This window comes from Lithobates pipiens, unplaced genomic scaffold (genome assembly GCF_037356315.1).
Source record: "Lithobates pipiens isolate NorthernLeopardFrog02 unplaced genomic scaffold, aLitPip1_a1.2 Scaffold_100, whole genome shotgun sequence".
NCBI lineage: Eukaryota > Metazoa > Chordata > Amphibia > Anura > Ranidae > Lithobates > Lithobates pipiens.
In genome coordinates, this window is record NW_027507687.1 from 195406 (window position 1) to 223134 (window position 27729).

Consider the following 27729-nt stretch of genomic DNA (forward strand, 5'->3'; position numbering starts at 1 on the left):
ATGTCTACTTGGATGGTGGGGCTTGCACCTGGACTCTGTGCGCAGGCACCGTTCTTCTTTGTAGACTTTCGGAATCTCCTTCTCCTCTGTACTCTGCGCAGCAGGGGGCGGACACTATTCGATGGCCGGACAGTTTTTGGCAGAACACCGGAACACAACTACATCCCCAGTTATAAGAGGGTGTGCACATTTATGCAACCACATTTATTTTATTTTTTTATTTTTACTTCCAGCCCACCCCCTACCCGAAAGATTTCAGTTTGTTTTTCTTCAATTGAGTTGTACAGTTTATAAGTCACATTGAAGGTGAACAAAATTTCCGAAATGATTTATTGCTGTCTCATTTTTCTACATCACATAAACCTAACATTTTAACAGGGGTGTGCAGACTTTTTATATCCACTGTAGATTACCCAGAGAGGAATGTTTTTCCTCAACAAAAGTGGAGTTACTCTTTTTTATGCAAAACTAATCTCCAACAAAGATCATAGCTTTCTCAACCAGCTGCACCTTTTCACAGCGACATCGTTTTGCCAAGGCCCAGCTTTTATTTTGCTCTTTAACCACGTCCTGCCCGGCCTATAGCAGAATGACGGCCGGAAGTGGTTCAGTTATCCTGACTGAGGGGGCGCATGCGCGCAGTTTGACATGATTCATTAGAGCTCCGCATTCCCCGCAGCGGTTCCGGGTTTATACTGAGCCATCGACAGCGAAACGAACACGCACCCCGCCGATACGGTCCGCCGATACCACCGTGCACCCCCCGGGATGGTCCTAACGGGACACCGGGGTAAAGCGAAGCCGAAGCCTATCAAGGAAGCGCTCGCGCGGGCCTCTTCCAAGATGGCGGCGAAAGCACAAGCGCAGGCCGCCTCGCAGCGCCCCAGCTCTCCCACAGATACAGCTGACCAGCACAGCGATGATATGGATGAGGAGTGTGGACCCAGCTCGGAGGACTTCCCAGCACTGCCAACCCCAGGTATGCCACAAGCAGACTTCCTCACCCATATAGAAAAAATGCTTCATAAGGCCCTTAAAGCGACCTCAGAGCAAATAACTACTAAGCTGACGCGTGAAATACGTGAATTAGGACAGCGCACTGCTGACCTTGAAACCAGGGCTGATGATATGGAACTAACCCTTAGAGAACATGCCCAGGAACAACTGGCCCTCCGTGAGGAAAACGCTGCGCTACTTTCTCGGCTTGAAGACGCCGAGAATCGCTCCAGAAGGTCCAATTTGCGCCTTCGCGGCATTCCAGAATCAGTGCTAGATTTACAGTCTTTCACCATGGCCTTATTTCAAGAACTCTCCCCATCGATCCCGATCGAACGCCTGGAGTTTGACAGGATTCATAGAGCCCTGACACGCTGTCAACCTGAGGGCCCCCCGCGAGACATTATTGTGAAACTTCACTTTTTTAGATCTAAAGAACAACTTCTCGCAGCTGCCCGCAACAAAGAGGACACTCTCACCTTTCAGGGCCACACATACCAGTTGTTCACTGACCTGGCTCCCCTCACAATTGCAAAGCGACGAGCCATGAAGCCGCAACTACAGTTACTTATCCATCACCAAATTAAATATATGTGGCGATTCCCTTTTGCTCTCCACTTCACCCACAATGGTCAACAATACACCTGTACCTCTCCGGAAGCTCTGCAACGCCTCCTTGAATCTCTGCATCTGACTACTCCAGATCAGCAAGCTGAGACTGCACTTCCACGCACCCCTGCTCGCCTAACCCCTTATCCTCATGCAGCTACCCCCAAGCGAGACCCCAGGGACCTGCGCTCACCGCGATCCATCCGGAAGGGTACACCAGCAAAGGCCTCTGCCGTAAACCTCTATAGTCCTAGAGTCTTTGTGCCCCGCTGAGCTGTTTCTACCACCTCATCATTGACTTTTCTACCTTGCCCAAGTTTGCGGGTACTCTGAGCCCTGGCCTACCGGCTCGACTAGCCTGTCATGTTTAATGGGCTCCTGTGTGTTTGGAGAAACTTTGCTTTTGTTTTTTGTTTTTGTTTTTTGATTTTTGACTTTTGATTTTTATTGCTTATCCCCTCTTCTTCCCCCTCCTCACCACCGTGGCTCCTCCAGACTGTCATGAAAACCGTACCCAATAGCTTTCCCCTATGCCACCTTTAATGGTGACCTGCCTCTCCCTTCCTTCTCCCCCCCCCCCCCATTTTTTTTTCTCTCACCTCCCCCCCTCTCCCCCCCTCTCCTTCACGCAGGGTTTGACAATAATGTTGTTAGCTTTAATGTTATTTTTTTTTTTTATACTCAACAAAGTTTATTGTAAGTTTACTCTTTTTACATTTACTAGAGTTGTTTTAAACTGCTATGCTATATCTTGTACTTGCACCAAAAATGCTATCTCCTTTCCCGGTATACTGCGGGGGATAGTCACTGCTCCCCCCCCCCCCCAACCTAGTGCGTTCTCTCTATGGCAGGATTCCCAGCCGTGGAGACCACACACATTAAAGTCGGGCGATTCGGATTTTCCCGTTTCGTACCAACTTTCTCATGCTTCGCCTTACGTACTTACTCCCCCCCTTCTTGTCTTTGCTACTGTTTATGGCCGGTTGGCCCGGGGGAATCCCGGGCTTCAACATATCTTCTACCCACATTTTGATTTATGGCCCCCTTGAATATATTATCGTTAAATGTAAAAGGTCTTAACTCTTAACCCTAACAATAAACGGGTCAAAGCATTTCGCACTTTTGTATCCTTACAGGCAGGTATAGTGGCACTTCAAGAGACAGTCTCCTATTATGCTCCCAACTCTAATCCCATTCCCTTCTTTTCACACCTCTTTCAGGTAATCAAAACCCACCTTAAAGGCACCTTGATTATGTGTGGAGACTCAAATTTAGTTATTCACCCATCTATTGATAAATCCCCCTATGCACCGGACCACCAATCATTATCGATTCAATTTCGATTCCTGCTTCAACAATACTCTATACTGGATACTTGGAGAGAATGTAATCCTACAAAGAAAAATTATTCCTTTTATTCCAACCCCCATAATTCGTTCTCTAGAATAGATCACATTTTTATCCCCATAGCATCTTCCCCAATATTGCTTCAATCCTCTATTCATCCAATCACCTGGTCTGACCATTGTGCAGTGATTACCACTATCTCTTCACTTATACCAAAATCTAAAGAAAGGTCTTGGCGCATGAATGATAAGTATTTAATGAACCAATCCTTTCGGCTTGATATAGATGTAGCACTACATGATTATCTCGTGCACAATGCCACCCCAGACACCCCTCCTATTCTTTTATGGGAAGCCCATAAACCAGTTATACGGGGTAAGTGTATTTCCACCGCCTCTTTTCTTAAAAAAGATAGGCTCAAACATCTACAACACCTAGAATCTGAATATCAACACCAATTTTTGCTGTTTCAGACCACTCCTTCGGAAACGAACAAGTCTAATTTAGACAATACTCGACTGGAGTTGGACTTGCTCCTCTCAGAAGCTACTGACAAAACTCTGCGCAGGGCCTATCACACTATCTACACTAAATCCAACAAGCCCGACACTTTTCTGGCTCTCCGCCTTAGACAACCAGAGCGAACCCACAAACCAATTAGGCTTAAAGTGCATAATGGAACCCATACTAGTAATCCGGCTAGAATAGTTAATGAATTCTCCAAACGCCTCGCCAAACTGTACGAATCTCCCGCCTCCTTCCCCCAGGATATGGCTGAGGCCCTATTCCGTGATCTACCGATCCCTTCCCTCTCCACCCCGATTCGCACTGCCATTGACATAGAGATCTTGCCTTCTGAGGTACTCCAGGCTATCAAATTAATTAAACCTAATAAACAACCTGGCCCAGATGGGTTTACAGGGCTATATTATAAAAAATTTGCAGATATCCTGGCCCCTCTCCTGGCTAACTCCTTTAACACCCTGTTAAAAGGGGGCACCTTCGGTAGTGATACACTCACAGCCTCCGTCTCTATGATACCTAAGCCCGATACTGACCACTCCGTATGGTCCAACTACAGACCTATATCACTCTTGAATCTTGACATAAAACTCCTAGCAAAGATTTTGTCTTCACGCTTGAATCCGCACATTGGAGGGTTGATCCATAGAGACCAGGTGGGGTTCATTCCCAAGCGCCAAGCAAGTGATAACGTACGCCGGGTTATTTTACTACAGCATTTAGCTAGATCCCGAGGTATCCCCATGCACCTTTTATCCCTTGATATTCGTAAAGCTTTTGATACCGTCTCTTGGCCCTACCTCAAACAAATTTTGCATAGATGGGGCTTCGGCCCCCATTTCCTTTGCTGGATTGACGCCCTATATGCCCATCCTCAAGCATTTGTCCGCTACTCCGGCTTCAGTTCTAGCAGATTCCCGATCCAAATAGGCAGGGGTGCCCTTTGTCACCCCTGCTTTTTGCTCTCGCCATCGAGCCATTAGCAGCCCTGATCAGATCCAACCCTGATATCCAAGGATTAGAGATAGCCTCCACAACCCATAAATTATGCCTCTTTGCGGACGACGCCCTCCTATTTATCACTTCACCCCATACTACCCTGCCCAACCTTTTTAAACTCCTTGATACATTTGCACAAGTCTCAGGTCTCGAGGTAAATCAGGCTAAGTCTAGAGCTCTTGCAGTATCCCTCCCTACAGAGACTCTCCAATGTTTGCGTGCTAACTATTCGTTTCAGTGGTCCACATCCTACATTCCCTATTTAGGAGTTAAATTGACTAGTAACCCAGCCCACCTATACCAAACGAATTATCTACCCATGTTGCGCAATCTGTCATCACTCCTTAATTGCTGGCAAACCTCTATGTGTCTCCTGGCTTGGACGCATTGCGGCGGTAAAAATGTCCCTGCTGGCAAAATTACTATATTTATATAGAGTACTCCCGGTCACGGTCCCACTATATTTTCACAAGGCTATTCAAAGTCGAACTTTCAAGTATATTTGGGGTAATACGAGACCTATGATTTTTTTCGACATAAGCTTCAAGGGGGCCTAGGGATACCACATTTTAAAAACTATTACTATGCAGCTCAGCTATCGCAAATGGCCCTCTACCACGCTATGTCTGAAATCCCGCTATGGGTCAGTCTGGAAGCAGTGGAGGCTCACCCTATCTCCGTTTCCAATATACTTTGGCTCCCCCCTCAGACATGCAGATCACTTACTAACCCCGTTACGTGTCACTCCCTCAAAATTTAGCGCATGGTACGCACCCCTTTTAAACTACTATCTCCTCATCTCCCCTTGCTCTCGTTCATGGGTCACCCGAATTTCTATCCGGCCTACACGGAACCAGGCGCCTTTTCGGCCTGGTCCCGCGCACGCCTTACTCGAGTATGTGACCTGTCTTCAGGTGTCTCTTTCACAACATTCCCTAACCTACAGACGCAGGCCCAACTGCCCCCTACAGATAGTCCATTTCTTTCAGACGCACATTAAATCCAGCCCCAATCTTAACTCTATGTCCCAATTTGAATCCATATGCTCCTCAGATCCACATGCCCCAGGCATTATCTCATGCCTTTATTCTTGTCTTTCCACCGTATCTGAAGACCTTCCACGTTATGCTACCGCGTGGGCCACAGACTTATCACTTAATCTTGATACAGAGTCATGGACTGATATATGGACCAATACCAAAAATTCCTCACAGAATGTAGTAGCATCTGAAGCGAATTATAAGGTCCTGATGCGGTGGTATCTGGTCCCCTCTAGAATTTCCAAATTTGTGCCTAACTACTCACCCGACTGTTTTAGAGGTTGCAAAGACCGGGGCACCCATCTCCACATTTGGTGGACTTGTCCCATCGTGGCAAATTTCTGGTCCTCGGTCTTCCACCTGCTAACTAAATTGATACAACACCCCGTGGCTCCTAACCCAGCAATGGCCTTGCTGAATTGGCTACCCCAAGATCTTACTAAAGCCCAAAACCGACTCTTTCTCCAAGTAACAACTGCGGCTAAACAAACGATTGTGAGAGCCTGGAGGACACCTTCCCTGAATATAACTGAAACTAAACATAGAGTTACACAGGCAATGATTCATGCTAAGATAGAGGCAGTCGTCCTGGATAGGATCCCGTTGTTTAATAAAATATGGCAACCTTGGGTGGACCATTTCCTACCGAAAGATTTTGATACTCGTCTTATGTCTCCTTAGCCCAGAACGGGCACCAGTTTGCGGTCCGTGGTTCTTGTGGGCCTTCCGACCACACCCTTTCCCTCTTACCTCTTCTATCCTGCCCTCTGGTATCGCCTCCTTTCCTTTTTGTGTCCCTATTTCTTTCTTTCTCCTCACTCCTCTCCCTTTTTCCTACATTCTTTTCCCCTCACTCTCTCTCCTATATATGTAAAACTTACCCAGCGGAACTTTTCTTTCTACCATTACCCCTGGTAATAGTTGTTATTACAACAATGTTTGTTAAATGATTTTCCTTCTTTGGAATCCGTAAGTTTGCTTCTACCCGGCCCCTTCCTCGGATGTTGTATGTTCGCTATACTTTATACATAAAGGGTCCATGGGCCTGCCTTAGATTTTTCTGGTATATCTACTTCTGCAAACTTAGGAAGCAGCCTACCTGATTACTTTCTGTTACTGTTAACACTGTAAACTATTCTGCTTATTCCAGTGGGAACTACTTGACTTTTCAATAAAACTATTTGAAACAGTTATCCTGACTGAGCGTCATATGACATTCAGCATGGTAAGCTGTGATCAGTTGTGCTCGGGGATTGGTGGTGTGGTGTATCACTCTGACATACCACATATCCGATCGTGGTAAAGAGCCTCTGATGGAGGCTCTTTCCCATGTGATCAGCTGTGACCAATCACAGCGTGAACCAGGAAGTGCCGGTATTTGGCTTTCCTTGGTTCGAGCTGCCTGGGAGAGCTGAACGGCGGCTTTCTGGTCAGAGGGGGGATGTGCCCTAATAATCAGCACATTGATTATCAGCGCAGCCCCCATAAGAGATGCCCACCACAATGCCAATCAGTGCCCATCAGCTGCCAGTCTGTGCTTATCGGTAATGCTTGTCAGTGCCCTTAACAGATGCCCATCAGTAATCTCTGTCAGTACCTCCTCATCAGTGCTGCATATCAATGCCGCCTATCAGTGCCTATAAATTCTACATATTAGTGCTTCTCAATTCTACATATTAGTGCCTCCTCATCAGTGCCAACTTATCAGTGCCCATTAGTACAGCCTCATCAGTGCCTGTCAGTGAAGGAGAAAACAAAATGATATAACAAATGAAGAAAAACTTTTTTTTTTTTTTTTTTTTAGTTTGTTTAGCAACAAATTAAAAACCCAGTGATGATCAGATGCCACCAAAAGAAAGCTCTGTTTGTGGGAAGAAAATTATTTAGTTTGGGAACAGTTTTGTATGACTGATCGCAGCTTGGCGATCAGTGGTGTGTCAGATAGAGATGGCCTAGCGGTTCGCCCCGGCGGTCGGTTTGTGGTGAATTTTGCTTGTTCGCCATTCGTCAAACAGGCGGACTTCTGGCGCTGTTCGCGGCGGCCATATTTGTTTACATTGTGAAGAACTTTGACACATCCATCATGGGGTACAGGACAGCCAATTGAGACATTTCAGCACATGGACAATTGGACATACCCCCACCTTATAAATAGACCTGATCTGGCGGCCATTTTACATTCTGTCTTCTGTCAGTGTAGGGAAAGGATGCTGTGTGGAGCAGGGACAGTCATTCTATCACTAGCTATTACTATTAGGTCCACAAAGGTCCTTTTAAGGGCTGATATAGGTGTACAGTATATAGGGTTGTACACGTATAATATACTTTCTTCCAAATATAGAAAGAATATTATACTTGACTGCTGCCCGATTCTGCAGCTGTCTTTTATATGTGTTGGGACTGAGGGACAGTCTGCAAATCACTAGCTACTAGGACCTTTTAAGGACTGGTATAGGTTTACAGTATATAGGGTTGTAATACACCTATAATATACTTTCTTTCAAGTATATTATGGTGCACTGCTGTGCTGCTGAGTGCTTGCTGACCGATTCTGCAGCTGTCTTTTATCAGTGTAGGGAGGGACAGTTTGGTGTTTGGAGCAGGGGCAAATCACTAGCTACTAGGTCCACAAAGGTCCTTTTAAGGACTGGTATAGGTGTACAGTATATAGGGTTGTACATGTATAATATACTTTCTTTCAAATATAGAAAGCATATTATACTTGACTGCTGTGCTACTGAGCTGATTGCTGACCGATTCTTCAGCTATCTTTTATCAGGGTAGGGACCGAGGGACAGTCTGCAAATCGCTAGCTACTAGGTCCACAAAGGTCCTTTTAAGGACTGGTATAGGTGTACCGTATATAGGGTTGTAGACATATAATATACTTTCTTTCAAATATAGAAAGCATATTATACTTGACTGCTGTGCTACTGAGCTGATTGCTGACCGATTCTGCAGCTGTCTTTTATCAGTGTAGGGACTGAGGGACAGTTTGGTGTTTGGAGCAGGGACAGTTTGCAAATAACTAGCTACTAGGTCCACAAAGGTCCTTTTATAGGTGTACAGTATATAGGGTTGTACATGGATAATATACTTTCTTTCAAATATAGAAAGCATATCATAGTGCACTGCATGCAGTGCTGCTGACTGATTCTGCAGCTGTCGTTTCTCAATATAGGGAGGGACAGTTTGGTTTTTGGAGCAGGGACAGTCTGCCTTTCACTAGCTACTAGCTAGCTACTATTAGGTCAGGGCTGGTATAGGTGTACTATTTGGTGTGCATTATATAGGGGTGTAATAAACATATAAAATACTTGCACATATAGAAAGCATAGTATAGTGCATTTCCACTGTGCAGCATTGTGACTGCTGAGCGGTTCTGCAGCGATACTACAAAGAGTGATCAACGCAATTAAAAAAAAAGTATTATAACTGGTGTGATAGACCAGTGGCCCCCAAAATGACAGATTGAAGCAGGGTGTTGTATACCTTCTTCCACATACATACTGCACTTCTCTAGAGACTTTTGTCACAGGGTCATTTAAAAAATGACAGGCAGAGGAAGAGGCAGGCCCTTCCGCAGGGGTGGTAGGGGTGGGGCAGGAGCAACAGACTTGAGCCAAAGTGGCAAATTGCAGAAGGTGTGTGTGATTACGTCAAAGGACACACCAGACTTGGTTGAGTGGCTCACTCAGCCTTACTTTTCTGTACCCTCCTCATCCTCTCGATCTGCACCCTCTTCTTCACTCTCTGCTGTGTGCACCCCCAAAGACACTACCACCAACACCACCACCACCATATACCATCCGCTTGAGTCACAGGAATTATTTTCCGATCCATCACAAGACATTGCCGATGCACAGCCACTCTTGGCATTGGATCAGGAAGAGGAGGTAGCATCAACCGCCACTCAGCAATCTGACGACAGTACCCTTATTAGCCCAAGGAGGAGGATGGTCTCCGGTGTTGCTGCCTACTCCGAGATCTCTAATTATAGCAGTGGGGAAGGTGACGTTGATGATGACGTGTCTAGGGATGTCACGTGGGTGCCCACAAGAGAGGAAGAGGAGGGGAATTCAGAGGGAGATATGGACCAGCAGATAGGGAGGAGAAGCAGACGGAACGTAGATGGCACAGGAAGGACAAAGCAGACTGACAATGTATCAGGAGTGAGGTCACATCTGGCGCTCCCAGGATGCTGGCACATGGCTCCGCAGTGTGGGCTTTTTTTACAGTGTCCGCTGCTGACAATAGTGTTGCCATATGCAGCCTTTGCAGTGAAAGCATAAGTCGCGGTAAGCCCAACACTCACCTAGGGATGACCGCCTTAAGAAGGCACATGAGCTGCCATCACTGAGCCCAGTGGGAGCAACGGAACCCACAAAGCCACACTCCAGGCTCTCACCGTCCAGCCTTGTCTTCTCCTTATCCTCCACTCCACCTGCCATCATGCCGTCCTCACGTTTTTGTGGAAAAAGGCAGGCTTCCGTGGGCCAAATGTTCGGGCGTAAAAAATTGATGACGCCGGATAACCCTCTTGCCCAACGGTTGACGGCTGGCTTGTCAGAACTGATAGCCCGCCAACTACTGCCATATAAACTGGTGGACTCGGAGGCCTTTCAAAAATTTGTGGCCATTGGAACACCTCAATGGAAAGTCCCAGGAAGGAAGTATTTCTCACAGAAGGGCATCCCAGAGCTATATGACCATGTTCAGCGGCAAGTGAATGTACCTCTGGCACACAGTGTTGGTGCCAAGATACATCTGACCACAGACACGTGGTCTAGCAAACACAGACAGGGAAGGTATATAACTTTTACTGCCCACTGGGTGAACCTTCTGATGGCCGTCAAGCATGTAGCCCGTGGCACCCATGTAGATTTGGTTTTACGGATTGAATGCAGGCCTGGCTCTTCTTCTCCTCCTCCTACTCCATCTTCCTCCCTCTCCTCCTCAGCTGACTCCTCCTTTTCCGCTGCTAGCGTCTCTTCCGCTGCGCCTGCCCAAGATCCCCAGAACCTATTCGACATGCCAGGTGAGATATTGCCATGCTGTGCTGCGTCTGTTGGGCCTGGAAGCCAAGAGCCACACTGGCCCTGCACTCCTTTCAGCTTTGTGTTCACAGGCAGATCAGTGGCTAGCACCGCTCAATTTGACAGTTGGTAAAGTGGCATGTGACAACGGTGCCAATCTGCTTAGCGCATTGAAACAGGGCAAAATTACACATGTGCCATGCATGGCATACGTCTTAAACTTAGTCGTGCAGCAATTCGACACAATCTGCCTTTCAGACGTCTTATTTGCGATTGCCCGACGCGATGGAACTCGACCTTCTATATGCTTGATAGGCTGCTTCAACAGAAACGTGCAGTTAACGACTACCTGTACGAACTCTGCGGCAGAACAGGTTCTGGGGAGCTTGTTTTTTTTTACCATGCCAGTGGCTGCTCATGTGCGACGCATGCAGACTTCTGCGGCCATTTGATGAGATCACCAAACTGGTCAGTCGCAGCCATGGCGCCATCAGTGACATCGTACCTTATGCCTTCTTTATGGAGCGTCCTGTCATTGATCAAGCAGTGGAGGAGCAGGAGCAGGAAGATGAGGAAGTCGCAATGCTGGATGAATTCCCAGGGGGGCTACTCTATCAGAGACAAGTCTACAACAGGAGTCTAAAGAGGAGTCAGAGGAGGATGGTGCCGGGGTGGATGAGGAGGAGCAAGAAGATCATGCTTTAAACCTCTCTGTGATCCCTGTTGTTGTGCTTGGATGGGGAGAGGAGAACGAGGAGGACGACATTATCCTGGATGATGAGCAGGAGCCAGGCCACCACACCGCTTCCAGTTTAGTGCAAATGGGGGCCTTCATGCTCAAGTGTTTTAACAGAGACTTTATATAAAAAGTATAAAGGTCAAGGACCAGTACTGGGTGGCAACGTACTTAGTCCCCCGGTACAAACACAAAATGGCGGAAATGTTACCACCATCACAGAGGGCTGTCAGAATGGAGCACTTACAGACCTTGCTTCGAGAAATGCTGCATTCTGCTTTTGCGTGCACTTGCAGAGGAGGAATTCCCACTCCCAGAGAAAGAGTTGCGGGTACCAATCCAACAACGCCTGCAAGAAGAGGGCAGTTTGAAGATGTGTTGGTGACTTCTGATATGAGGTCATTCTTTCAGCCGAACCATCGACAGATGTCATCTGGATCCAGCATCAGGGAACGCCTAGACCGACAGGTGTCTGATTACATCGGGTTAACGGCCGATGTGGACGCTCTGAGAAGTGATGAACCCCTGGACTACTGGGTGGGCAGGCTTGACCTCTGGCCAGAGCTTGCCCAATTTGCAGTGGAACTGTTGGCTTGCCCCTCGTCCAGTGTCCTGTCCGAAAGGACGTTCAGCACAGCAGGGGGGATCGTGACCGATGAGCGCACTCGCCTAGCTCACGACAGTGTTGACTACCTCACATTTATAAAAATGAATGAGGCATGGATCTCGGAGGAATTCAACATATGTGACCAGTAGACCATGTATATGCATAACTCTATAAACAATTTATATAATTTAGCACACAGACCTTTTTTTCTACCTTTTGGCTCACTTGTACAAAAAAAGCACACCGTACTATATGCCCATACCCTCCGGTTTGAAGAGGTTGCGCTGTGTCATATTTTTGGGTCCCGCAGCGAGTTGCTGGTATCAGTGCTGGTGTCAGTGCTCTCTCTCTATCTCGGTGCTGGTGTCAGTGCTCTCTATCACAGTGCTGGTGTCAGTGCTCTCTCTCTATTTCTGGTGCTGGTGTGGTGTCAGTGCTCCCTATCACGGTGCTGGTGTGGTGTCAGTGCTCTCTATCTCGGTGCTGGTGTCGGTGCTGCTGTGGTGTCAGTGCTCTCTATCTTGGTGCTGGTGTCAGTGCTCTCTATCTTGGTGCTGGGGTCAGTGCTCTCTCTCTATCTTGGTGCTGGTGTCAGTGCTCTGTATCTTGGTGCTGGTGTCAGTGCTCTCTCACAGTGCTGGTGTGGTCTCAGTGCTCTCTATCACGGTGCTGGTGTGTTGTCAGTGCTCTATATCTCGGTGCTGGTGTCAGTGCTCTCTCACGGTGCTGGTGTTAGTGCTCTCTATCACGGTGCTGGTGTCAGTGTTCTCTATCACGGTGCTGGTGTCAGTGCTCTCTATCACGGTGCTGGTGTGGTGTCAGCGCTCTCTATCTCGGTGCTGGGGTCAGTGCTCTTTCATGGTGCTGTTGTCAGTGCTCTCTCTCTATCTCGGTGCCGGTGTCAGTGTTCTCTCTCTATCTCGGTGCCGGTGTGGTGTCAGTGCTCTCTATCTCGGTGCTGGTGTGGTCTCAGTGCTCTCTATCACGGTGCTGGTGTCAGTGCTCTCTATCATGGTGCTGGTGTCAGTGCTCTCTATCACGGTGCTGGTGTCAGTGCTCTCTTTCATGGTGCTGGTGTGGTGTCAGTGCTCTCTATCTCGGTGCTGGTGTCAGTGCTCTCTATCTCGACGCTGGTGTCAGTGCTCTCTATCTTGGCACTGGTGTCAGTGCTCTCTATCTCGGTGCTGGTGTCAGTGCTCTCTATCTCTGCGCTGGTGTCAGTGCTCTCTATCTCGGTGCTGGTGTCAGTGCTCAGTCTCTATTACGGTGCTGGTGTCAGTGTTCAGTCTCTATCGCAGTGCTGGTTTCAGACAGTGAGGGAGATTGCAGCGGAGAAGCCAATCAGCAGGCAGTGCCAGCACCATGGCTGAGGATCAGCACTGGACTGGTACCTACGGACCACCGCAGTGGAGCCCTGCATAGGTGGGGGTAAGGGCCAGGCAGAGGGAGGGGCTCAAGCACAGGTTGGCACACTGGGACACTGGCACAGGACTGCGCTGCCCTGACTGTGGCACTGATCATCTCCTGCACCCCTTTTATAGCCTGCCCTGACCTTGCCTCTCCTCCATGGCCTTCATGCACTTCTGAATTGTCAAAATTTCACAGATAAAAAGAATGCTTGTCGTTGTCGATCCCAGATTCACTTAATACATTTGTTATGTCAGTGTCCATGTTGTGGGACTATGTGTGCACAGCTTGTAAGTATTTTGTGGCTGAAAATATGACCTGGAGGTTTTTAAGGATCTCCTGCCATTAAAGTCAATGGGGTCCGCCGCAAACTTTGCAGTTCGTGAACTTTTGGCCACGTTCGCAAAACGTCCCGTCGGAAGTTCGTCTATCACTAGTGTCAGATAGGCACACCGCATCTCCGTTCTAGGTAAAGAGCCTCTGACGGAGGATCTTTAACACATGATCAGCTGTGTCCAATCACAGCTGATCAGTGTAAACAGGAAAAGACATGTATTGGCTCTTCCTCTACTCGCGCTGACAGACTTGAGTAGAGGAGAGCCGATCGGCTCTTCTCCTGACAGGGGAGTCTGCACTGATTATTAGTGCAGCCCCCTAAGCATGCCCACCCATGGCCACCAGGTAAGCCTATTAGGGATGGCACTTTGTGCCCATCAGTGATGCCTGCCAGTGCCTCTGATCAGTGCTGCCCATCAGTGCCACTGATACGTGTCCATCAGTGCCACCACTATGTGCCCATCAATGCTGTATATATCGGTGCCACCTCTCAGTACAGCCTCATCAGTGCCCATCAGTAAAGGAGAAAACATACCTATTTAAAAAATTTTGTAACAAACTCAGAAAAAAAACATTTTTCAAAATGTTTGTTCTTTTTTTTTATTTGTAGTGCAAAAAATAAAAATGGTAGGGGTGATCAAATGTGACAGCGTAGCATTACCGTGCAATTGTCATTCAAAGTGTGAGACCACTGAAAGCTGAAAATTGGATTGGGCAGGAAGGTGTATAAGTGCCCTGTATTGAAGTGGTTAAGATGCAGACCCATTTATGCACTGATGGTGCATTGATGCATCAGGCTTTCTGGTTTCTTACAACAGTAGAGGGTATACAAATTACTATGTTTATGATGATGTTGCTGTGCATCCCACTAATATAGAGCAGTGAACACCGGCTAGATGAAAAGACATGCCTTGCCAAATGACTTCACCAGCTGGAGAAGTTACTCATAGGAGGTACTGTATGGAGAATGCAAGAGCAAACGACTCGCCGGAAAGTTGTCAGCAATGTGGGTAATGTGGATCACTGCATCAACAGAGAACTTGTAACAAATGATGTGGCTTTGGATATGTGAAAGGGATATTTTTACAAATATATTAAGAACTGTGCAGATTAAATATTTTGTATTGGCTATTTATTACTTGTATGGAACTATTATTTTAACTATAAAATGTATTTTGCAGTAGCAGGTACACCACAAAAAATCAGGTCAGAATTTTTTTTCTGTGTGTTTATCATTTGCTGCCCTGCTGATACCCTGTTACATTACATACTGACCTGGCTGGGATTCTAACCTTTCCTTGCACTATATATAAAAAAAATAAAAATAAAATAAAAAGTTTTATTTACTGTTGGAGAGATATCCCTTCACTTCCTGTTAGATGGAGACAGGAAGTGAGGAGATGGCAAAAAAGAAAAAAAAATACTTACTAAGGAGTTGTAAACCCTCATGGTTCTTCACCTTAATGCATTCTATGTATTAAGGTGAAAAACCACCTGTGGTGCTGCAGCCCCCCGAGCCCCCTTTTTTTTTTATCTGACACTGATCCTTATCTGGCCGGGAACAAGCACACCAGCTCTAGCTGGTGTCTCGTGTCCTGATAGGATAGATTGATAGCAGCCATTGGCTCCCGCTGCTGTCAATCAAATCCAATGACGTGGCGCTTGGGGGCGGGGACGATTCCTGCATTCTGTGTGCATGGACACAGATGCAGGACTCGGGAGCACGCCCTCACGGGTGTCCACCAAGGAAAGCACTTCTCCAGCATCTACAATCGATGTAGGGAGGAGCCACCAGCGCCACTGAGGGACCCCTGAAGAGGAGGACCGGGACCACTCTGTGCAAAATGAACTGCACAGTGGAGGTAAGTATGACATGTTTTTTAAAACAAGGGTTTACAACCCCTTTAACCCTTTTTCCACACTCATTAAAATCAATAAAGTGTTTTTTCTGAAGATGAACTTTAGTGTTTTAATTAGAAAACTTTGTGGCTAGTAATGACATAATGAGTGATCGGAACTGTTTCTTTTCTGTAGCTGGAATACTGTGGTAAGGCACTTTCATGGATAGTGGATGCTCTTCAAGACAGTGGCATGGTAAAAGGCACAAAACCACCTCCAGTCTTTCAGTAAGGTAAGCATTAACATAAAGTATTACTTTCACCTATAGATCCACTTACAAAAAAATAGTCAACTCATTTCTGGAAATAACACACAAATATATAGTATAAATAATTCCTAAACAACTCATAATGTGAAATATACTATATTGACAGCACTAAATAAAATAAGGCTAACAGAAAATAGAAAATAAATAAAAATCAAAGTTCATAACTTCCATAAATTCCAACGGTGTGCTGAGTCCTAAATTGTGGATAGAGAATTTCAGCTTAATGCTCATAAGAAAGAAAAGAAGTCCATCTCCAAGCCATTCACCAAACCGTCAGTGTGAACAAACTCCATGCACGGTGACGCTCCCTATGGTAATGCACTTACCAAAATTCTAAATAGATATAGGCACGTCTATTAATCACTGGCTCCTGGAATTTCTCAGCATGAAACCTTCAATTCAGCGTTTCTCCACCCAGCACAATTTCACATATAGAAGAGATCAGAAACACAATCCATAGTGCAAACTGATTTTAATAAACAACCTTCTTGCGCATTCGCAGTCCGGATCTCTGTGATCATAAACGGTCTCGATATCAGCGGTGGGTCCCAGGAAAACAAGCTCTCACGCCCACAGACGAAGACGTAATGACGAAACGCATATGGGCGTGACCATGCAGCTTCACATCACCACAGAGAGAGAGCTTGTTTTCCCAGGACCCGCCGCTGATATTGAGACCATTTATGATCACAGAGATCCGGACTGCGAATGCGCAAGAAGGTTGTTTATTAAAATCAGTTTGCACTATGGATTGTGTTTCTGATCTCTTCTATATGGGAAATTGTGCTGGGTGGAGAAACGCTGAATTGAAGGTTTAATGCTGAGAAATTCCAGGAGCCAGTGATTAATAGACGTGCCTATATCTATTTAGAATTTTGGTAAGTGCATTACCATAGGGAGCGTCACCGTGCATGGAGTTTGTTCACACTGACGGTTTGGTGAATGGCTTAGAGATGGACTTCTTTTCTTTCTTACGAGCATTAAGCTGAAATTCTCTATCCACAATTTAGGACTCCGTTGGAATTTCTGGAAGTTATGAACTATTTTTTTAGCGCTGTCAATATAGTATATTTCACATTGTGAGTTGTTTAGGAATTATTTATACTATATATTTGTGTGTTATGCGATTTTTTTATATGATAGCAGCTTATAATTTAACACCCTCTATTAAGCGCTGGGATCAGTGAAAATATTTACTAAAAATATTTATCAGTGATATCTGTACTTAATTTCTGGAAATGTTTGTTACAAATCTTTGATTGTCTAGTCAGCCATGGTGAAGCCTAGATTTTAAAGTGCTTCCATACCTTAAATTAAAGGGTAAAAGTAAATGTGTTACCAACTAGACATGTGCAATTGGTTTTGTTCTGAATTCGTATTTCGCCAAAATTTGACAAATTGGTTTGGAAATATCCGAATTAACGAAAACCTGTTTAACAAATTTTTCAGAAAATTTGTAAATTCTAAAATCCAAAATAACGCACTAATAATAACTATTATTATTAAATTATAGGTATTGGAATTGCCTTTCAAATTTGGCTGTTAGTGAATGTAACGAATACGAATTTATCCAAATGTACAAATTAGGCGAAATAACAAATGCTGCATCTAAACAGTGGAACGTAATTAATTAATAATACTAAATTATAATGATATAAACTTCTAATTAATTCCTATTAGATCATTATGTTTCATATATTTAGATGCTGCATTTGTTATTTAGGATCATTTGTAACTTTGGATAAATTGGTATTTGTTAGGTTTATAAACAGCCAAATTGGAAAAGACATTCCAATACCTTTAATTTAATAGTTGGTTATTATTGGTTATTTCAGATTTTCAAATTTACGAATTTTTCGAATTTACAAATACCACACCTAAACAAACGAACATAACTAATTATTATTTTTCCGAAGTTGTGAATTTATTCAAAATAAAGAATTTTGATCATAACTAGTGATGGCCGAACGGTTCGCCCGGCGGTCGTTTCGCGGCGAATTTCCGACTTTCGCCGTCCGCGGGTTCGAACGCCTTTTTCCGTCGTTCGCCCCGGCGGACTTACGTGTTTAATGTATACAAGAACTTTAACCTTTCGTGACACGTTTATCATGTGTTACAGGACAACCAATTGAGACATGACAGCTCATGGACACTTGGACATTCCCCCTAACCTATAAATACACCCGATCCGGTGGCCATTTTACATTCTTTCTTCTGTCACTGTAGGGAAAGGATCCTGTGTGGAGTAGGGACAGAGAAAACGCTAGCTATTTGGTACACAAAAGTTCTTTTCAGGACTGGTATAGGTGTTAGGTCAGCAGCCTGAGTTTCTTTTGTCAGTTTAGATAAAGGGACAGAGCGCTGTATGCTGCTATTTTAGGGACAGCTCAGCCAGATTAGTCTTTCTTCATCATCATCATCATCATCATCATTAGCTGTTACTATCAGGTCCACAAAAGAGCTGTTCCAGCTAATCGTTCCAGCCTACTCTTTTTTGCCAATTTGTATAGGGACAGGCAGGAAGCAGTGTGTCAGGCAGTGAGGATAATTTTAAAGACTTGCTGTTACTATTAGTTCCACAAAGGTTCTTTTCAGGACTGGTATCAGTGGTACGGTAATAGGCTTGTACACGTATAATATTCTTTCTTCCAAATATAGAAAGAATATTATACTTGACTGCTGCCCTTCTGCTGCAGTCTGCTAATCATTCACAACTCACTTGTTCCACAAAGCTCTTTATCAGGACTGGTAACTTGGTCTGTCTAGGGTGCTACGGTACATAGGCTTGGGTGCGGTACAGTCTGCTGTTCTGTAAGGACCGCTATCGGTCCACAATACATAGGGTTGCCGTGCACTACTGCTGACCGCTGCCCTATACTGCAGCAGTCCTTCATTGGTATAGGGACTGACGTACAGTCTGCTAATCACTAACACACAACCTGCTTGGTCCACAAAAGTTCTTATAAGGACTGGTAACTTGGTATAGGGTGCTACGGTACATAGGCCTGAGTGCGTTACAGTCTGCTGTTCTGTAAGGACCGCTATCGGTCCACAATACATAGGGTTGCCGTGCACTACTGCTGACCGCTGCCCTATACTGCAGCAGTCCTTCATTGGTATAGGGACTGACGTACAGTCTGCTAATCACTAACACACAACCTGCTTGGTCCACAAAAGTTCTTATAAGGACTGGTAACTTGGTATAGGGTGCTACGGTACATAGGCCTGAGTGCGTTACAGTCTGCTGTTCTGTAAGGACCGCTATCGGTCCACAATACATAGGGTTGCCGTGCACTACTGCTGACCGCTGCCCTATACTGCAGCAGTCCTTCATTGGTATAGGGACTGACGTACAGTCTGCTAATCACTAACACACAACCTGCTTGGTCCACAAAAGTTCTTATAAGGACTGGTAACTTGGTATAGGGTGCTACGGTACATAGGCCTGAGTGCGTTACAGTCTGCTGTTCTGTAAGGACCGCTATCGGTCCACAATACATAGGGTTGCCGTGCACTACTGCTGACCGCTGCCCTATACTGCAGCAGTCCTTCAGCGGTATAGGGACTGACGCACAGTCTGCTAAACACTAACACACAACCTGCTTGGTCCACAAAAGTTTTTATAAGGACTGGTAACTTGGTATAGGGTGCTACGGTACATAGGCCTGAGTGCAGTACAGTCTGCTGTTCTGTAAGGACCGCTATCGGTCCACAATACATAGGGTTGCCGTGCACTACTGCTGACCGCTGCCCTATACTGCAGCAGTCCTTCATTGGTATAGGGACTGACGTACAGTCTGCTAATCACTAACACACAACCTGCTTGGTCCACAAAAGTTCTTATAAGGACTGGTAACTTGGTATAGGGTGCTACGGTACATAGGCCTGAGTGCGTTACAGTCTGCTGTTCTGTAAGGACCGCTATCGGTCCACAATACATAGGGTTGCCGTGCACTACTGCTGACCGCTGCCCTATACTGCAGCAGTCCTTCATTGGTATAGGGACTGACGTACAGTCTGCTAATCACTAACACACAACCTGCTTGGTCCACAAAAGTTCTTATAAGGACTGGTAACTTGGTATAGGGTGCTACGGTACATAGGCCTGAGTGCGTTACAGTCTGCTGTTCTGTAAGGACCGCTATCGGTCCACAATACATAGGGTTGCCGTGCACTACTGCTGACCGCTGCCCTATACTGCAGCAGTCCTTCATTGGTATAGGGACTGACGTACAGTCTGCTAATCACTAACACACAACCTGCTTGGTCCACAAAAGTTCTTATAAGGACTGGTAACTTGGTATAGGGTGCTACGGTACATAGGCCTGAGTGCGTTACAGTCTGCTGTTCTGTAAGGACCGCTATCGGTCCACAATACATAGGGTTGCCGTGCACTACTGCTGACCGCTGCCCTATACTGCAGCAGTCCTTCAGCGGTATAGGGACTGACGCACAGTCTGCTAAACACTAACACACAACCTGCTTGGTCCACAAAAGTTTTTATAAGGACTGGTAACTTGGTATAGGGTGCTACGGTACATAGGCCTGAGTGCAGTACAGTCTGCTGTTCTGTAAGGACCGCTATCGGTCCACAATACATAGGGTTGCCGTGCACTACTGCTGACCGCTGCCCTATACTGCAGCAGTCCTTCATTGGTATAGGGACTGACGTACAGTCTGCTAATCACTAACACACAACCTGCTTGGTCCACAAAAGTTCTTATAAGGACTGGTAACTTGGTATAGGGTGCTACGGTACATAGGCCTGAGTGCGTTACAGTCTGCTGTTCTGTAAGGACCGCTATCGGTCCACAATACATAGGGTTGCCGTGCACTACTGCTGACCGCTGCCCTATACTGCAGCAGTCCTTCATTGGTATAGGGACTGACGTACAGTCTGCTAATCACTAACACACAACCTGCTTGGTCCACAAAAGTTCTTATAAGGACTGGTAACTTGGTATAGGGTGCTACGGTACATAGGCCTGAGTGCGTTACAGTCTGCTGTTCTGTAAGGACCGCTATCGGTCCACAATACATAGGGTTGCCGTGCACTACTGCTGACCGCTGCCCTATACTGCAGCAGTCCTTCATTGGTATAGGGACTGACGTACAGTCTGCTAATCACTAACACACAACCTGCTTGGTCCACAAAAGTTCTTATAAGGACTGGTAACTTGGTATAGGGTGCTACGGTACATAGGCCTGAGTGCGTTACAGTCTGCTGTTCTGTAAGGACCGCTATCGGTCCACAATACATAGGGTTGCCGTGCACTACTGCTGACCGCTGCCCTATACTGCAGCAGTCCTTCAGCGGTATAGGGACTGACGCACAGTCTGCTAAACACTAACACACAACCTGCTTGGTCCACAAAAGTTTTTATAAGGACTGGTAACTTGGTATAGGGTGCTACGGTACATAGGCCTGAGTGCGTTACAGTCTGCTGTTCTGTAAGGACCGCTATCGGTCCACAATACATAGGGTTGCCGTGCACTACTGCTGACCGCTGCCCTATACTGCAGCAGTCCTTCATTGGTATAGGGACTGACGTACAGTCTGCTAATCACTAACACACAACCTGCTTGGTCCACAAAAGTTCTTATAAGGACTGGTAACTTGGTATAGGGTGCTACGGTACATAGGCCTGAGTGCGTTACAGTCTGCTGTTCTGTAAGGACCGCTATCGGTCCACAATACATAGGGTTGCCGTGCACTACTGCTGACCGCTGCCCTATACTGCAGCAGTCCTTCATTGGTATAGGGACTGACGTACAGTCTGCTAATCACTAACACACAACCTGCTTGGTCCACAAAAGTTCTTATAAGGACTGGTAACTTGGTATAGGGTGCTACGGTACATAGGCCTGAGTGCGTTACAGTCTGCTGTTCTGTAAGGACCGCTATCGGTCCACAATACATAGGGTTGCCGTGCACTACTGCTGACCGCTGCCCTATACTGCAGCAGTCCTTCATTGGTATAGGGACTGACGTACAGTCTGCTAATCACTAACACACAACCTGCTTGGTCCACAAAAGTTCTTATAAGGACTGGTAACTTGGTATAGGGTGCTACGGTACATAGGCCTGAGTGCGTTACAGTCTGCTGTTCTGTAAGGACCGCTATCGGTCCACAATACATAGGGTTGCCGTGCACTACTGCTGACCGCTGCCCTATACTGCAGCAGTCCTTCAGCGGTATAGGGACTGACGCACAGTCTGCTAAACACTAACACACAACCTGCTTGGTCCACAAAAGTTTTTATAAGGACTGGTAACTTGGTATAGGGTGCTACGGTACATAGGCCTGAGTGCGTTACAGTCTGCTGTTCTGTAAGGACCGCTATCGGTCCACAATACATAGGGTTGCCGTGCACTACTGCTGACCGCTGCCCTATACTGCAGCAGTCCTTCATTGGTATAGGGACTGACGTACAGTCTGCTAATCACTAACACACAACCTGCTTGGTCCACAAAAGTTCTTATAAGGACTGGTAACTTGGTATAGGGTGCTACGGTACATAGGCCTGAGTGCGTTACAGTCTGCTGTTCTGTAAGGACCGCTATCGGTCCACAATACATAGGGTTGCCGTGCACTACTGCTGACCGCTGCCCTATACTGCAGCAGTCCTTCATTGGTATAGGGACTGACGTACAGTCTGCTAATCACTAACACACAACCTGCTTGGTCCACAAAAGTTCTTATAAGGACTGGTAACTTGGTATAGGGTGCTACGGTACATAGGCCTGAGTGCGTTACAGTCTGCTGTTCTGTAAGGACCGCTATCGGTCCACAATACATAGGGTTGCCGTGCACTACTGCTGACCGCTGCCCTATACTGCAGCAGTCCTTCATTGGTATAGGGACTGACGTACAGTCTGCTAATCACTAACACACAACCTGCTTGGTCCACAAAAGTTCTTATAAGGACTGGTAACTTGGTATAGGGTGCTACGGTACATAGGCCTGAGTGCGTTACAGTCTGCTGTTCTGTAAGGACCGCTATCGGTCCACAATACATAGGGTTGCCGTGCACTACTGCTGACCGCTGCCCTATACTGCAGCAGTCCTTCAGCGGTATAGGGACTGACGCACAGTCTGCTAAACACTAACACACAACCTGCTTGGTCCACAAAAGTTTTTATAAGGACTGGTAACTTGGTATAGGGTGCTACGGTACATAGGCCTGAGTGCAGTACAGTCTGCTGTTCTGTAAGGACCGCTATCGGTCCACAATACATAGGGTTGCCGTGCACTACTGCTGACCGCTGCCCTATACTGCAGCAGTCCTTCATTGGTATAGGGACTGACGTACAGTCTGCTAATCACTAACACACAACCTGCTTGGTCCACAAAAGTTCTTATAAGGACTGGTAACTTGGTATAGGGTGCTACGGTACATAGGCCTGAGTGCGTTACAGTCTGCTGTTCTGTAAGGACCGCTATCGGTCCACAATACATAGGGTTGCCGTGCACTACTGCTGACCGCTGCCCTATACTGCAGCAGTCCTTCATTGGTATAGGGACTGACGTACAGTCTGCTAATCACTAACACACAACCTGCTTGGTCCACAAAAGTTCTTATAAGGACTGGTAACTTGGTATAGGGTGCTACGGTACATAGGCCTGAGTGCGTTACAGTCTGCTGTTCTGTAAGGACCGCTATCGGTCCACAATACATAGGGTTGCCGTGCACTACTGCTGACCGCTGCCCTATACTGCAGCAGTCCTTCATTGGTATAGGGACTGACGTACAGTCTGCTAATCACTAACACACAACCTGCTTGTTCCACAAAAGTTCTTATAAGGACTGGTAACTTGGTATAGGGTGCTACGGTACATAGGCCTGAGTGCGTTACAGTCTGCTGTTCTGTAAGGACCGCTATCGGTCCACAATACATAGGGTTGCCGTGCACTACTGCTGACCGCTGCCCTATACTGCAGCAGTCCTTCATTGGTATAGGGACTGACGTACAGTCTGCTAATCACTAACACACAACCTGCTTGTTCCACAAAAGTTCTTATAAGGACTGGTAACTTGGTATAGGGTGCTACGGTACATAGGCTTGAGTGCGGTACAGTCTGCTGTTCTGTAAGGACCGCTATCGGTCCACAATAGATAGGGTTGACGTGCACCACTGCTGACCGCTGCCCTATACTGCAGCAGTCCTTCAGCGGTATAGGGACTGACGTACAGTCTGCTAAACACTAATACACAACCTGCTTGGTCCACAAAAGTTCTTATAAGGACTGGTAACTTGGTATAGGGTGCTACGGTACATAGGCTTGAGTGCGGTACAGTCTGCTGTTCTGTAAGGACCGCTATAGGTCCACAATAGATAGGGTTGACGTGCACCACTGCTGACCGCTGCCCTATACTGCAGCAGTCCTTCAGCGGTATAGGGACTGACGTACAGTCTGCTAAACACTAATACACAACCTGCTTGGTCCACAAAAGTTCTTATAAGGACTGGTAACTTGGTATAGGGTGCTACGGTACATAGGCTTGAGTGCGGTACAGTCTGCTGTTCTGTAAGGACCGCTATAGGTCCACAATAGATAGGGTTGACGTGCACCACTGCTGACCGCTCACCTATACTGCAGCAGTCCTTCAGCGGTATAGGGACTAAGAGTTTTGTCACAGGGTCATTTAAAAAATGACATGCAGAGGAAGAGGCAGGCCCTTCCGCAGGGGTGGTAGGGGTAGGGCAGGAGCAACAGGCTTGAGCCAAAGTGGGAAGTTGCAGAAGGTGCGTTCAATTACTTTAAAGGATGCACCAGACTTGGTTGAGTGGCTCGCTCAGCCTTACTCTTCTGCACCCTCCTCATCCTCTCGATCTGCACCCTCTTCTTCACTCTCTGCTATGTGCACCCCCAAAGACACTACCACCAACAACACGACCACCACCACCACCACCACATACCTTCCGCTTGAGTCACTGGAATTATTTTCCGATCCATATCAAGAGGACATTTCTGATGCGCAGCCACTCTTGGTATTGGATCAGGAAGAGGAGGTAGCAACAAGCGCTACTCAGCAGTCTGACGCCAGTACCCAGATCAGCCCAAGGAGGAGGTTGGTCCCCGGTGTTGCTGCCTACTCTACTTATAGCGGTGGGGAAGGTGACGTTGATGATGACGTGTCTAGTGATGTCACGTGGGTGCCCACAAGAGAGGAAGAGGAGGGGAGTTCAGAGGGAGATATGGACCAGCAGATAGGGAGGAGAAGCAGCAATGACTTACATTGCACAGCAGGGACAAAGCAGACTGCAAATGTATCAGGAGCGAGTCATCGACCATGTACGGTCACATCTGGCGCTCCCAGGACACCGGCACATGGCTCCGCAGTGTGGGCTTTTTTTAACGTGTCCGCTGCTGACAATAGCGTTGCCATCTGCAATCTTTGCAGTCAACGCGTTAGTCGCGGTAAGCCCAATACTCACCTAGGGACGACCGCCTTAAGAAGGCACATGAGCAGCCATCACCGAGCCCAGTGGGAGCAACGGAACACACAAAGCCACACTGCAGGCTCTCACCGTCCAGCCTCGTCTTCTACTTCTCCTTCTCCTCTCTCCTCACAATTGTCCTCCACTCCACCTTCCATCACGCCAAGCTCACATTTTTCTGCAAAAAGGCAGGCTTCCGTGGGCCTAATGTTTGAGCGTAAAAAAATGATGACGCCGGATAACCCTCTTGCCCAACGGTTGGCGGCTGGCTTGTCAGAACTCATAGCCCGCCAACTACTGCCATATAAACTGGTGGACTCGGAGGCCTTTCGCAAATTTGTGGCCATTGGAACACCACAATGGAAGGTCCCAGGAAGGAAGTATTTCTCAGAGAAGGGCATCCCAGAGCTATATGGCCATGTTCAGCGGCAAGTGAATGTATCTCTGGCACACAGTGTCGGTGCCAAGATACATCTGACCACAGACACGTGGTCTAGCAAACACGGGCAGGGAAGGTATATCAGTTTTACTGCCCACTGGGTGAACCTTCTGACGGCCGTCAAGCATGTAACCCGTGGCACCCGTGTAGATTTGGTTTTACCGCCACGGATTGCATGCAGGCCTGACTCTTCTTCTCCTCCTCCTACTCCATCCTCCTCCCTCTCCTCCTCAGCTGCCTCCTCCTTTTCCGCTGCTAGCGTCTCTTCCACTGCACCGCCCAAGCTCCCCAGAACCTATTCCACATGCCAGGTGAGACGTTGCCATGCCGTGCTGCGTCTGTTGTGCCTGGAAGCAAAGAGCCACACTGGCCCGGCACTCCTTTCAGCTTTGCGTTCACAGGCAGATGAGTGGCTAACACCGCTCAATTTGACAGTTGGTAAAGTGGTGTGTGACAACGGTGCCAATCTGCTTAGCGCATTGAAACAGGGCAAAATCACGCACGTGCCGTGCATGGCACACGTCTTAAACTTGGTCGTGCAGCGATTCCTTGTCAAATACCCTGGGGTCCAGGACATCTTGCGGCAGGCAAGGAAAATCTCGGCCCATTTCAGAAGATCTTACACGGCCATGGCTCGCCTTGCTGACATTCAGCGGCGACACCATCTGCCGGTCAGACGTCTTATTTGCGATTGCCCGACGCGATGGAACTCAACCTTCTATATGCTTGATAGGCTGCTCCAGCAGAAACGTGCAGTTAACGTCTACCTGTATGAACTCTGCGAAAGAAACGGTTCTGGGGAGCTGGGTTTTTTTTCACCGCGCCAGTGGCTGCTCATGCGCGACACATGCAGACTTCTGCGGCCATTTGAGGAGATCACCAAACTGGTCAGTCGCAGCCATGGCGCCATCAGTGACATGGTACCTTATGCCTTCTTTCTGGAGCGTGCATTGCGTCGTGTCATTGATCAGGCTGTGGAGGAGCAGGAGCGGGAAGATGAGGAAGTCGCAATGCTGGATGAATTCCCAGGGGGGGCTACTCTATCTGAGACAAGTCAACAACAGGAGTCTGATGAGGAGTCAGAGGAGGATGGTGCCGGGGCGGATGAGCAGGAGCAAGAAGAGCATGCTTTAAACCTTTCTGGGATCCCTGTTGTGCGAGGATGGGGAGAGGAGAATGAAGAGGACGACATTATCCTGGATGATGAGCAGGAGCCAGGCCACCACACCGCTTCCACTTTAGTGCAAATGGGGGCCTTCATGCTCCAGTGTTTTAATAGGGACCCCCGTATAAAAAGCATGAGGGTCAAGGACCAGTACTGGGTGGCAACGTACTTAGACCCCCGGTACAAACACAAAATGGCGGAAATGTTACCGCCGTCGCAGAGGGCTGTCAGAATGCAGCACTTCCAGGCCTTGCTTCGAGAAATGCTGCATTCTGCTTTTGCGTGCGCTGGCAGAGGAGCAATTCCCACTCCCAGAGAAGGATTTGCGGGTACCAATCCAACAGCGCCTGCAAGAAGAGGCCGGTTTGAAGATGTGTTGGTGACTTCGGATATGAGGTCATTCTTTCAGCCGACCCATCGACAGGTGTCATCCGGATCCAGCATCAGGGAACGCCTAGACCGTCAGGTGTCCGACTACATTGGGTTAACGGCCGATGTGGACGCTCTGAGGAGTGATGAACCCCTAGACTACTGGGTGGGCAGGCTTGACCTCTGGCCAGAGCTTGCCCAATTTGCAATCGAACTGTTGGCTTGCCCCTCATCCAGTGTCCTGTCCGAAAGGACGTTCAGCGCAGCAGGGGGGATTGTGACCGATAAGCGTACTCGCCTAGCTCACCACAGTGTTAACTACCTCACATTTCTAAAAATGAATGAGGCATGGATCTCGGAGGAATTCAACACATGTGATCAGTAGACCATGTATATGTCTATAAACAATTTTTGGAATCAAGCACACAGACCTTCTTAATTCATTTGGCTCACTTCCCTGACCCAAAAAAGCACACCGTACTATATGCCCCTACCCTCCTCTTTGAAGA

General features: G+C 47.2%; 1 protein-coding gene across 1 annotated transcript in view; it reads left to right on the forward strand.

Annotated features, from left to right (window-relative positions):
* The window catches only part of LOC143957993 (transient receptor potential cation channel subfamily M member 5-like), a 235194-nt gene that overhangs the window by 165520 nt on the left and 41945 nt on the right, over positions 1-27729 (forward strand). Inside the window, exon 7 of the mRNA XM_077467438.1 lies at positions 15670-15766. Coding sequence (XP_077323564.1) covers positions 15670-15765 — 96 coding nt within the window. The 3' untranslated portion in view covers position 15766. The remainder of the gene's footprint in view (positions 1-15669; positions 15767-27729) is intronic.